This window comes from Artemia sp. Qi Xiang Cuo, chromosome 6 (genome assembly GCF_049724085.1).
Source record: "Artemia sp. Qi Xiang Cuo chromosome 6, ASM4972408v1, whole genome shotgun sequence".
Classification (NCBI taxonomy): domain Eukaryota; kingdom Metazoa; phylum Arthropoda; class Branchiopoda; order Anostraca; family Artemiidae; genus Artemia; species Artemia sp. Qi Xiang Cuo.
The window spans coordinates 20099489-20113238 of NC_142799.1; the positions used below are offsets into that span (position 1 = coordinate 20099489).

Below are 13750 nucleotides of genomic sequence, written 5' to 3' on the forward strand. Positions count from 1 at the left end.
AGGCGTCACATTCATTTGTATTTAAAGAGCAAAAAAGATACATGATTATCCGACCAGTTTGTATTGCAGTGACGTTATGCATTGTATAAAAGGTATTGTATATAGACAAAAATTGTCATTAGTATAACATATGCCTACAGGAGGACTCGAAAAAACTACCAAACTTAGGGCAAATTAAGGTTCCTGCAGGTGAAAACGCGTAAGACTTTGAGTAACAAAAATTCAATATCACTATGGGGAGGGGGGGAAGCATCAGGAATTTAAAAATGCCTGGGTGGGACATGGCCTAAAATCGGTTGGGAACCAATGGTTTAGAGCATACGGTTGTGTTGTCTTGTGTTAACACAAACTATATTTGAGAGAGAGAGTGAGCCGGTGGGCAAATGTTCCCTCATAACTTTACAAAGCTATTAGTTACAAAACGGTTTACAAAACGATTACCAAAATTTGAAGAAATTGTTTTAAAATGTGTAGAATTTTCATCATTCTCCCTTCTTTCTAAAGGAGCTTTTTGGATCTTCCAAAAAGGAGGATCTTCTAAAGGATCTTCTAAAGGAGCTTTCATCGTTGAAGTAAACTGGTCTAGTGTCCCCCCTCTTTTGAAAAGATTAAAAAGACCGTGTCTAGCCCTTTCATTGGGTCATATTGATATCTTGTATCGAATCGCATTTTCCTTGTTATTTATTATATGTAAATGATTAAAGTAATATTAAGTTGTTCGGTGTGATTTTCATCGTTAGGTATTTAGTTTGAATAAATTTTTCCCTTGAAACTCCAATTTTTCCCCAATCGGATCTTTAAATAAACGAATGGCTACAGTTCTTGTTAAGTTTTAGTTTGTTAGTATACTCATGTCAAGCCAGTTGTGTTCTCTTTTGAAAATACGATAATAAATATGCTCGAGAAATTGAAAATATGATAAAAAAGAAAACAAATGATTTCAGAAACGATGCTTCTTGGGAAACACATCTAGCAATAGAAAAATAAGCAAGGCCTGAAAACAAAAACATTAGTACGGGAGTAATTAAGACGGCAAAGCAAGAAGAAATAGATGAAAGAAGACTCACACTTCCACATTCAAAGTGAGTGTGGAAAAAGCCGAAGGATATTTTTTTTTTCTTTTGAATGCATACAAAAGGGTGTTATTTGCTTTTGTCTATTATTCATATTTGTGAATAGAATAGAATATGTTGTTCAGTATAATAGCTTTGAGCTAACATGAGAATGTCAATATTTCTGTTCCCAGGGAACACTTTTTTAATATTAGCAACCAAATTGAGAAAAGTAAGTTAGAAATAGAAAATGGAGAGAAAATAAAAAATACTTTTACGGGATTAATTCAGCCAGCGCGAGAAGAAACGTATCAGAAAGTTCTGTTTTTTTACTTCTCAAAATTTGGAGATTCATGAATTCATAAAGGCCACTTCCTATTTTCTGTTGCTTTGGACCAGGCCTGGATTTACTAATAGGCAAACTAGGCCCGGGCCTAGGGGCGCACAATGCCAGAGGGCGCAATAAATTATCACTGAGTGATTTTTTTCGTCACGAAAACTGGACTGATGTGATTTATCGTCAAGCACTCCGCCGCCGCGCTGCTTATTCACAGGAAAGTGATTCCAAAACAACAGCACCCGCGGTAAGTGCCCCCTTTGTCCCTCCCCTGAAACCGCCTGTCCCTTTAAACGTTACCTCATGTAAATTACTTTCTCATTCGAAAATCGCCAAGAAAATGTCCCCGGGCCTTAAGTTACCCATACTTTGAATGGCTGCTCTATCCAGGAGTGTTTTTAAGGGCACGTGCCTTCCCCCATAAGTCTAAAAGTTGCAACAATTGCATGGATGGAAGGGCGAAAATAACGATAGGGGAGCTCAAGTTTTGTTGTTCCTCTTTGACCTTCTCTAACATTAATTCTGCATCCGCCCCTGGTTCCCTCTTTGTCGAAATTTAAAAAGGGAATATTTCTTGTCAAAATTCTGTTATGACGTTTCATCTTTGCTTTATCAAAGTAAACTGTTGTCATTTTTTTTTTTGGGGGGGGGGAGGTTATTTAACTGGTTAATATATGTTTTAGGCTCGAATGCACATGCCCTAGACATCAAGGGGGGATACGAAGTCCTGCTGCTAGTTGTCTCATACTTTCACTGAAGTCTACCTGCGGATCCTTAGATTAAATATGATACTTCAGAATGTCAGTATCAGAAGCTATAAAATAGAGCCGAATTATCCAAATGATCCATGTCAGACAAAGTACAATTAAAACATGGGCGACGCAACGTTATTAATTTTTCGTAGAACATGTTTTTTCCTTGTTTTTTTTTTTTTTTTTTTTTTTATATATATATTACGAAGGTCTGATATAATGGGGACGAAACTTTATCATTACCCTTTCCCGAGGGAACAGTTGAGTGAGGAAGTGGGACAGCTGAGGAGTCTAACCAGAGAAGGTGGGATTTATTAGGGTTATAAAATTTTAGGAAAATGTACTCGGTACAGGGAATGGAAGTCCCCTTTCCTTTCTGAGCAGTAATTCGCATTAAGAAATCAGCATATTTTGCATAAAAGAAATCAGCTGACATGTTCAAAATCTTTTACTTTGCCATTGAAATTAAGTTTGTTTTAAGTCTAGTCCATTGATCCGTTGCAAATTGTGTCAATAATATGTGTCACCGATCTGCAGGCAGATGAAAACCCATAAAAAAGAAAAATGAACTAGTTGTTTGTATTTTGTATTCAATTGCATTTCGAACGGTACTCACTTCATTTGATGGTAATTTAAAAAAGATAACCGACTAGTAGCTAACTTTTGAAACCCGGTTATGAGCTGTATAGCCTCTTTAAATAACTTTATTTGGATGGTGTATACCATTTTAATTAAAGGAAATTCACCTTCAGCGATTTGTGTTTCAAATCAATCAAAAAAGTTCTACTCAAAACCAAATCTTACCTTCTCCGTGGATAATCTCCGGATGTATGCTATCATAACAATAAATTAGGGCCAGTCTAGTGTACTTTTTGCTCTTTTTGTGTCATGGGAGGAAACATCTGTAGACCTAGTAAGTGTGGATGGATGTTTCTAGGAGCATATTGCCAACACATTTGCATTATAGGAATTATTCAGAAATCTATTCGATAAAGTCCACTAAACAAGAATGGAGACAATTGAAAAACAAGATGCATTACTGTCAGTGGTGCCAAGTGGCACCCAGATTCCCTTCTCCCTTAGATTTTGAAAAACACCTTTTTCGAATCAATCGTTGAAAACTACCTTTTTCGGTGTTGTCGCTGAAAAAAATTCCCCCTATGCATTTCCCCCCTCCCTCTGACATTTTGTGAATCGACGTCACTGCTGTGTCTTTGTCTATTTTAATGTGGCAGTTTTTATTATTAGTAAAGGCAGATAATTGAGCTTGGTATTTCGAGATTTGGAGGTGGCCAAACTAAGCTCCATCACTGCTCATGATCAGGGCTGTTCCTAGGGTTGGTGGCGCCAGGGGCAAAAATACTTACGCTACTCCCACCTCCCTACTCAAACGTTAATAAAAACAGCCGCGGGGTCCTCTTAGCCCCCCCCCCCCGTGCCACAGCGTCTAGGGCAGCTTTCCCCGGCCGCCCCCCTTTTTCAACGTGCCCTACTCATGGTAAGCCCTTCTACCATCGGGAGCACGGTCATATTTTCGACAAGGCGTATTTTAAGTATATCCATACTCTGGGGTCTTCGATGCCACTTTTTTTTCTGTAAGAAACTCCTCGCCATTATGTTTGAATTGAGGAAGCTTAAAATCGCAGTTGAATCTGAAAATCAAGCGAAAGCAAGCATATTTCACCTTTTTAAATACATTGCTACCATTAGCCCAAACTCAAGTGAAATTTACTCCGAGAGTTTAATTCATGGTGTCATCTAATTTAATAATTGTCTGTTATTTAATTTTGTTTGCTTTTTTTGCTTAACCTGCTCAGTGCTCCGATGTTTTTTAAGTTATGAAGAAATGCATGCCACTTACAAATATTTTTCTTAAAAGTATACAACCACCATTGAATAAAACCCAAAATTTTTTCGCTTCAGTCTATTTCGAAGGCTAGTTTTAAGTGAAGTGTGACAACCAACAGTAAGTAACAGTAACAGTAACAAGTAAGTTCAGTAACAGTAACAACCAACAGCAACAGTAAGTTCTCATGTATCTTTGCTTAACCGAAGACTATTGTATCTTAGTTTCTATTACCAAGCAATAATGTTGGAAAATCTTGTTTTATCTCTTTCGAAATCCCCTATTTGATATAGCGAGAGAATCCTTAGAATTACGCAGATAGAGGACTATTGGAAATCTATAACCTCTTAGAAATAGTATCAACGATCTTGGATGAAAAGACGCTCAATAAAATTCTCCCAAGGAACTCAACTTTAATTACTTAAGAACAATGATGTGAGTAAATATAGAAACTCCTCGGTACGTAAAGTTTAATTAAAACATGGTAGATTGGAGCTAAGATCGCCCGTAGTTTATTATTTAGGTGGAGGGGGAGGCAAATATTAAAAATCTCCTCAAATAAAAAAATATAAAAATCTTCAAATAAAAAAATCCTCCTATCTGATAATATACAAAATAGTTTAAAAAGCGGAGCGGAAGGGGGATTATACCTCATATCTTGAGTTGGGTGAACATTCCTGGAGCAGTGTCATGAAGAACCCTTTCCTTTTTATGACCTAAGTAGTGACTGTTATGTATGCAGAGGGGAAGAGGATAATATATTAAAAACAAGAGAAAGAGAAATCTCAAGATGAAGAAAGTAAATGGATAAACTAAATAAATAACAAACAAAAATGGATAAACTAAATAAAAGACAAACTAAAATGACACGGATATCTATAATAACCTAAAATTAAATAAAATCTAAAACCAAGAAATAAAAGAACCAATATACACATATACAATTGTTGCTACTGTGCACAGTTTATATAATTATCTTTATATATAGATAATTATATAAACTGTGCTACTGTGATTGAGCTCCACAGAACACCACATTTCTCTTTGTTTTTGTCATGGCTGGCCAGTTCGGCTTCAGTGCCTTTAGATCTTTCATGAAACATGTATTACCCCAGGCCCAAGGCTATCCAAAGACTACTCGCATAGTTTGGTTACAGCCCAATCAACAGAATTCTAATAGACCCCTGCTACGCTCACTCATCTCCATGTTGAAGAAGATGGTACTCATCATGTGATTTAATTTTGTGCGTAACAGTTGATACATTCCCTTTTTCAGTGATGGAATCGAAGATCTAGTCGTTCAAGACCTGGAAGATAGATTATATCGATGTCAGATCTCAGTTGTCGATCTGGATCCAAAACCGATTACTTGTGTCCTCAAGCATCGAAGAAGGGAGCGATCTATGACTGAAGCTTATTCACAAGCTGTTGAAAATGGAGAGGAGAACCCATAAGATACTCCATGTGTTTTTATTAATTGAGGAGCTGCGGTCAAGAAGTCGACCAACCTGCGTTTCAAGTCTTTCAAACCACAGTCTTCCGCTTAGTGCTCTGTATTCAATAGCCGTTCCTGTCAAAAACTTGATTTAACTTCCCGTGCATAAAGCATATACGTGAATTTGATATAAGTCCAATAGGACGAGTTTAGAATATATTTGTTCCTCTTGTGATTTAATGGCTTCTTGCTCGCAGCTAATTTATCTCGTTTCCTGATATTATAAAAACGTATATCATACCTCAGAACAGAGACATCTTCAAGCGTCTTTTTTGTAGTAAAGTTCTTCCAACTATATTTTTCTTCTTCCTTTGCAAGTGCATCGTAATTCAATCAATCAAACGGCTTCGTTTTTTACTTGTTTGCTTCACCTTTTATGTCATCTTTATTTGGTTATAACTTTCTTTATCTTTACCTTTCTGTTTACTACTTTTCGACTTTTTTTTGAATAATTTCTATTTCATTTATTTATAGTTTTTATTTTAAGCTCATTTCGTCTTCTTGTCCTATAGCTGACGCATGTGGGAAAATTATAGATTCACGGGAGAGTAATTGTGTCGAAATTCTCAAATAATATTTGTAGGCCATAAAATCATAGAAATTAAAGAAATCGCTTTATATTCAAATTTGTGAATATATAAAAATCGATATTAGGCATACAAGGTTTTATTTTAGGCTCCTTTACTTATTTAGGCTTTATGTTTAGTCCTTATTTAAGGCTTCATTTAATTCAAATTTGCTTTTCATATAAATTTGCTTTATATCTAATATTTGCTTTATATCTAATATAAAATTATACATTCACAAGAGAGTAAAAAGTGTTCTCAAAATTCTCAAATAATATTTGTCAGCCATAAGACCATAGAAATTAACAAAAAATTGCTTTACATTCAAATTTGTGAATATATAAAAGTCCATATTAGGCATACAAGGCTTTATTTAATTCAAATCTGCTTTGCATACAAATTTGCTTTATATTTAATATTTGCATTATATATAATGTGAAAATTATAGATTCACTGGAGAGTAAAAAATTGTGTCAAAATTCTCAAATAATATTTATCAGCTCTGAAACCATAGAAATTAAAAAAAAATTGCTTTATATTCAAATTTGTGAATATATAAAAATCCATATTAGGCATACAAGACTCTATTTTACTTTATTTATTTAGGCTTTATTTTTAATCCTTATTTAAGGCTTTATTTAATTCAAATCTGCTTTGCATATAAATTTGATTTATATTTAATATTTGCTTCATATATGATACAAAACTATAGATTCACAGATTCACAGAAGAGTACAAAAATTTTGTCAAAATTCTCAAATAATATTTGTAAGCCATAAAACCATAGAAATAAAAAAAAAATTGCTTTTTATTCAAATTTGTGAATATATAAAAATCCCCATATTAGACATGCAAGGCTTCGTTCATCTTATTTATTTAGGCTTTATGCTTAGCAATACGGAGCCCGGGGTTCGATTACCGCGGTATCAAAGTTGGGTGCCAAGCTTGCTACTTGTTTCTGTAAAATAGACCTAGTAACTGAAGCTTTGATTCGATGCCCTGTGAGCCAGCAATGGCTCAGGAGGATCTTTATCGTTTTAATCCTTATGTTTAGGCTTTATTTTGGTCAAATTAGCTTTAAATTTGAAATTCACACCTTAGATTTGGGTTGAACATACCATGCTTTCTTTTAACGAAAGCAGAAGTGCTATATAAAAGAAGAGAGGGTGTGAGCCTCTGTTACTTTTTGTGCAACTACAGGAAAGCCTTGAAGAAGTGTTAATTTAAGATAAGGGAATTAATTCAGACCAGGGTAATGTGTGTTCAATCTCGTTTCAATCATCCTAATCTACATCCTATATTTGAATGGAGCTCAGCAAATATGTAAAAAAAATGTCATGTACAAGGCCGTATCCGGGAGGGGGGTTAGAAGGTTTGAATCCCCCCCCGCCGAAATGTTTGTCCGACTCGTAAAAACGTAACAAAATATAAACGAATATAAAAAATTTTTTGATGCGTTGTTTAATTCCCACCCCCCAAAAAAGAAGAAAAATCCTGGATACGACCCCAGTCATGTACAACCTTTAAACGTAACAGCGATGATATAGAGCGTCCAATCGTGGAAGTTTACATTGGTCTTGTTCTATGTTAAATGTTGAGACCCAGTGCCCTTGTTAAGTGACAAAACGGGTTATGGCCGAACGACCATGTTTTTGGCACAAAAAACTGCACATTTTTTGGCACAAAAATGTGCTGTGCCACATTTTTAAGATCCGTACAGTAGATCCGTAATTAACCCAAAAAACTGAAAACCTTCTCGCTCTTGCTATGAAAATTTACCCAGTACCCAGAATTTTGTTCGGGGGGGGGGATTTTTGTTCGAGTTAGGGGATTGAAAAGTTTACAGAACACATCAAAATTTGTTCATATGTATTTTTGTTACTTAATTAATTCAGGGAATTTTATCCATCGTAAAATTCCTCCTATCTCCCTCTTTAATGGTGTTTATTTGTAAAAGTCTTGAAGGTTGAAAAAAAAACTTTGAATTTTTTTTAGTCAATCAAATTAAAAAAAACAAGGTTAACGTTTTTTTTTGGCAAAGTTTATCTTGATTTAATTTAGTACTATTGTTATTTTGGGCGTCGTATTAGTAATCCAAATGTACCTATAGCTGTTTTTTATTCTTGATTTTATTTTTTATTTTTTTATTTTTTTTTATCTCAAACACGTTTGTTCGTTAGATTCTATGAATGAAAAATTTGGAAAAAAAACTAAAATAAAAACTTGGATGTCTAGTTTAAAAATATCAGCCATTTTGTAACGCAAGTTTTAAGTTTAAGTTTATTAATAAAGAACAGAACTTAACAAAATGCATACATATATATATATAATACATGAAAAAACAAAGTCATTCTACTAAATCTTCTAGCCTGCCCATTAACATGCAAAGGCAAGTTGTCCTAGGGGCGTGCCAGGAATAGAAGAAAAAAAGGGAAAATTTTAGTACTAGTTAATAGCACAAATTAAATATACCAGAAATACTGATAATATAAAATAAATATATGTATATGTGTATAAATAAAATACATAATTCCTTGCTGAGTTGCTACTGGAGTCACCGTAACGATCAAAAAAAGAAAAAACTATCCAAATAATCCTTAACACTCCTTCGCTCACCTCAAACAACAAAAGAAGAAAAAAAAAATACGAATAATAGCTTAGGACTCATTAATAGGGTACATTTTTTCCTTGACTTTATTTTCAATTTTGTCCAAACCATTTTATATCATTAATTATCATTAATTATCATATTATTACTAGTCCATAAATTTATAAATAAAATACAAATAAAGATGACAAATAATAAATTAAAACTCATAATTAGAATACATTTTTTCTCTTTATTTCTAATTTCTTCAAACCTTGTTGTGTCATTAATTGTCTTATGATTACTTTTCCATAATTTTATTCCTCGATAATAAATAAAGAAATAAAGAGTTTATTTACGATACGCTTGCAAATTCAAAAATTGATGTTTTTTTGAAGAACTGAACGTTTTTTGTAAGTTTTTTTTTATGTATCGCAATTTAGGATTCTGGATGAATGTATTTATGTTCTCTAAAATTTTACGTTCCTTAAATTTTTTTTTGCTCATTGCCATTAGTTGATTTTTAGAAATTTATCAAATTATTTTATGGATTCTATGGAAAAATCCTTCAACCCCATTCTATGAACTATGTAATGTTAAACAAACTCTATTTAAGTCGAAATTTTTTGCAATTTTAAGGCAAATACTATTTTTATGGTGACTGTCTTGTTTTCGAAAATATTTTTTAGTCTGATTTCATATTTTTTCCGTTTCTTTTTGTACATACATTAAAAAACAAAAAAAAAATACATATATATTTTTAAATGGTCCCGAATTCTTATAAAAAAAGAAAAAAAGAAGAACCATGCTGACATTTTGTTCAGATGAAAAATGTTTCTATTTGAATAACAAATTTTTAGCCAAATTTAAGAAAAAAATGTTTCATTAAAAGTTCTCGAGGAATCTCAATCTGCCTTATTAATTAGCTTCAAATTTTTTAGAGGGAGTAATATTTCTAATTGAAAACGCTTTCTAAAACTGACTTTGAAGAAGAAGTGATTTTTGAAAAAATGTTTGGAGGAATCTCAATCTACTTTTTAACGTCTCAATTTATAGTAAAACATTAAAAATCAGCGTATTTATACAATTCGATTCAATTTCTTTTTGAAAAGTTTAATTCGACTTTACAAGTTCGACTCAGCTACTTTCAATTCAGTTTTTTCGCCGATCAAGTGGAAAGCACATGTACCAAATACTGCAGGAATTCTGCCGCGGCAATTTGACAGCGGCTCTGGCTGCTGAAAAATTTATGTTATTTTATTTTAAGTTTATTTATGAAAGTTTATTTTAGAAAATTAATAAAAAAATGTTAAAAATTAGGTAAAAAACTAAGGAAGCTGCCGCAAATATTGGTTTTTGCTTTCGCCGTCAGGTTTACCCCAAGTTGTATTATAATATGGCAAATTTAGCCCGTTTTTCGGAAGAAAGGTCAATTTTTCTCTTTGGAGTTATTTCTAATGCGCTATTGTAAAAAAAGACGTTCTTTAAATATATGAGGAGTCTTGTAATGCCATTTTAGTAGACCCATCTTACGAAAACCTAGTCACTTTTTTGTTGTAAGGATGCAGTTTCCGTTTAAATGATTTGAGAAATTGATCGTAGATTGGATTTTGAGAAAAAAAAATTTTGGATGAGAAATTTTCAGAAATCTCAATTTGCTATTCGGATCATGTTGCGATCCTTGAGCCTGACATTGCTTGTTACTTTGTCGTATTTATTTATATTTTTTATTCTATTTTGTTTATTCATGTATACTTATTCAGCGTGTGTTGTACAGAAATTTCAAAACTGTTTTTTTTTTTACATTTGAAATACATCTCTGTAGAGTTTAATATAAATCTATATAAAAATATTATCTATATGTTACGGTGAATTTCCAAAATGTAGTTAATACCGACATTCACCGGTGAATGTTCAAAATTCCTTTTCTCTGCTTCGATTCAGTTAGCTTTCCGAGTCAGCATTTTCAGTCTTATACGACCTATGATGGTAAAAGTTAAAGTTAGTTTAGATTATGTTAGTTTAGATTAGATTAAGTTAGGTTATGTTAAATTTGGTTCTAAATATCATAAATGTGTTAAAAACCTAACTTAAGCTAATCAAGGCCAACCTAAGATCGTTTGACCAAACCTAAGTTAACCTAAGCTCCCGTCATCAAACCTTGCATTAAATTAAAACAATTGACTGGTACTGCTTAGCAAGCGCAGGGAGAAAAAAAGGTGTTTCGGCCATTCACTGGCGAATGGCGACATTAACCAATTTGCGGACATTCACCGTAACATATATAATATGAAATGGAAATTTCATATAAATGAAAAGTCGGGCTAACAATACAGTTTCGCTCAAGATGTAAACAGTCTGTGTTTGCGTAACGCTACAAAACTTCATACTATTTTTTTTATATAGGTGTACTTTTTTACACCTTCGCGGGGAGAGGGTGTATATGCCATCTCCTAATTTTCACATTTATCAAAATGCGCACAAAAAGGAAAAAAATACCTGAACCTGTTAAATAATTTTATTTTTTGTCATTTTTGCGTCCAAGGAAACTCCTTGATCATGTCAAAAATGATTCCCCCCTCCTCCCAAGTAGAATTGAGTGAATTTTCAGACAATTCTAGTTTATTGTTTGTATTAGGGCGTATATATTAACCATAAAAGATGTAAAACGATCAAATTCAATTACTTGTATATGTCATGTACAGGTCGTGTTGGAAGAAAATCAGTCCTATTACTTTCCGGACAAACCCTGTAAGTTGTTCATTTATCAGGTAAATCATCTGTACTAGAAAAAACTAAAATGTTTATAAAACTAGTTAATACCCAAAAAATTATGCTTAGTGGAAATAGAGAGACGAACTAAAGTAAAACAAAAAGTCGATGAAACTAATGTTGGTAAATTTATATTAAATCATGGCAAATTTATTATAATTTTTGGTGAACTTAAGGTAAATTTATGGTAAGCTAACTTACGTCTGTAAATTTATTTGCGGGAACTAAAGAAGGGTAAAGATGATTATTTGATCCCATGAACAGTTCACATAGTTTTACATTAAAAATCGGTAAAATGTGTTTACAGGACCATAAAATATTTCAGTTTCTGTAATTTTGCAAAAAAAAAAGACGAAAAACTGTTGCAGTTCTCTTGCACTGAGCAAACTATTCGAGTCCATTCCGTGCGAAATAGACTACCAGTATATGCCAAACCAGTATCTACGTGAATGTTTAGTGTGTCAGTACTATAGGGTGTCACAGCAAATTTTGAAACCGGGCTAGCCTGGAATCTTTTTGAGGGGGAGTGGGTGAATTTTTGAATAAGGGAGGGGGGGAGGGAGGGCTAGCTTACAAATTCTTTCGAGGGGGAAGGGGTGAAAGTTTGAAAAATATGTCGGATAACTACCGTGTTTTTTTCCTAATGTTTCGACAATTTGCAATTCTGTATAATTTTGGGTCTTTCAGGAGAGGGGGTTGATCCTGCCATTTGCCCTGATTTCGGGCGCTCTTATCTGAGGTGAGTCTAGTGAGCTTGGATGAGAATATAGATGTAGATTATCTAATAAGAAATCAAAACCGCAATTTTCATCAATTGTAGTTGAACATGAATTTGATTTCAATTGCATTAGATTAGAATGAATTTCGAAGTGTTTAAAAGGTTCAAAAAAGAGTTTACTAAAATCAAGAATCAGTATTGAGCATTAAGCAAGACAGCATAAGAATTGGCTTAGCTCTTATGTAGTTGGTTCTTATGTAGTTTGATTAATTTGTGACATATGCGCAATCGAACTGGGATAAAAAAAAGGAAATAAAAAAACCCCACATAAATATGAATAGTGCATGTCAGTTTCTGGGGCGCCAATTCATGGAAATGTAGGGAGACAAGGTTTTTTTTTAATTTAAATTTTATCTAGATACAAAAGAACCCAGTTTAACAAATCTTTTAGGCCAACATCTAAACACAAATTATTTATTAAAACACTTCGAAATCTCGCAATTTGACGTGATTTTTCAAAATTTAGATCTCGAGGAAAATATTCCGAAGCCAACTAGGCTGAATTCGAAGGTTGACCAATTGTTCAACCTTCGAATGGTCAATCCAAATTGACCAATTGGATTGGTCACTATGTTGACACAAATCTTCTAAGTTGGCCTAAGACGGGCTAATACCCTCCTATGCATAAAAACACATGCAGGCTACTAGATTGCCTAAAATTCCGAATAAAATTAGATGTTTTTTTATTTATCGTTATTTTGAGAGAAATTGACAACATAGTTTTGAATTATAAAAGTAAAAATTGTTTTTCGATTATCAGGTTGTGACGTTTGTTATTTCTATTATTATTGCCTTGGATGTCTTTGAGTAATGTTATGTAAAAGATTCTGCTTCAAGACAAAAAAAAAGGTGTCCCAGTTCTAGATCTGATGATTTATATTTTGTGTAATGTAATATTTTAGACCATAAATATAACTAGACTTATGCTTTCCCATGTTTTTGTTCATCAAGAAAATTCTCAGTGTTCGCTACTTAACTTACACTCATAAGTGCAGCACAATAGTTCTGGTGAGGGGGAGTCTCCCCTTGGTCTAGAAATAATATTTTAAAAATCAATTAACTCGAGGTTCATTTAATAAAAAAATTGAAGTTTTGGCATATCAGTCCATTGGCTCCTGCAGAATATATTGGTTGCACCCCATAATTTTTATCAAGGGGTGCTACTAGTTGCAACCCATAGTTTATAATCCTTTATTTATGAAAATAACTGTCCTATTGTATGTTAGCGCACAGACAGTTTTTTTTTATAGCGTACAGTTTTTTTAGGGGCTAGTGAGGAGGGCGTTTTTAAAACCCCAAAAACTGGCAAGCTTCATGCATAATATAAAAAAATCGTATCAATAAGGCGTTTTGGAGACATAAGACATGGGAACGCCCAATGTTTACTATCCTTTATTTGCAAAAATAAAGGGTCCGAGCCGTCCGGGCCGAAAATTTTGCCCTTCCTCTTATTTTCGTGACTTGACGCTCCTGTAGGCTACAAGGAAAGTATCGTAGAGGAAAACGGATTTCCCTGAAAATAATGTTAAGAAAAAGGACATTACAACCGAATTTACAACTTCCAG

At 33.4% G+C, this 13750-nt stretch overlaps 1 protein-coding gene across 1 annotated transcript in view; it reads left to right on the forward strand.

Moving 5' to 3' along the window:
• Ipk1 (Inositol phosphate kinase 1) overlaps nt 1-9739 on the forward strand; it is a 334853-nt gene extending 325114 nt beyond the window's left edge. Inside the window, exon 9 of the mRNA XM_089090527.1 lies at nt 5264-9739. Coding sequence (XP_088946653.1) covers nt 5264-5441 — 178 coding nt within the window. The 3' untranslated portion in view covers nt 5442-9739. The remainder of the gene's footprint in view (nt 1-5263) is intronic.
• Nucleotides 9740-13750: the final 4011 nt, after the last annotated feature.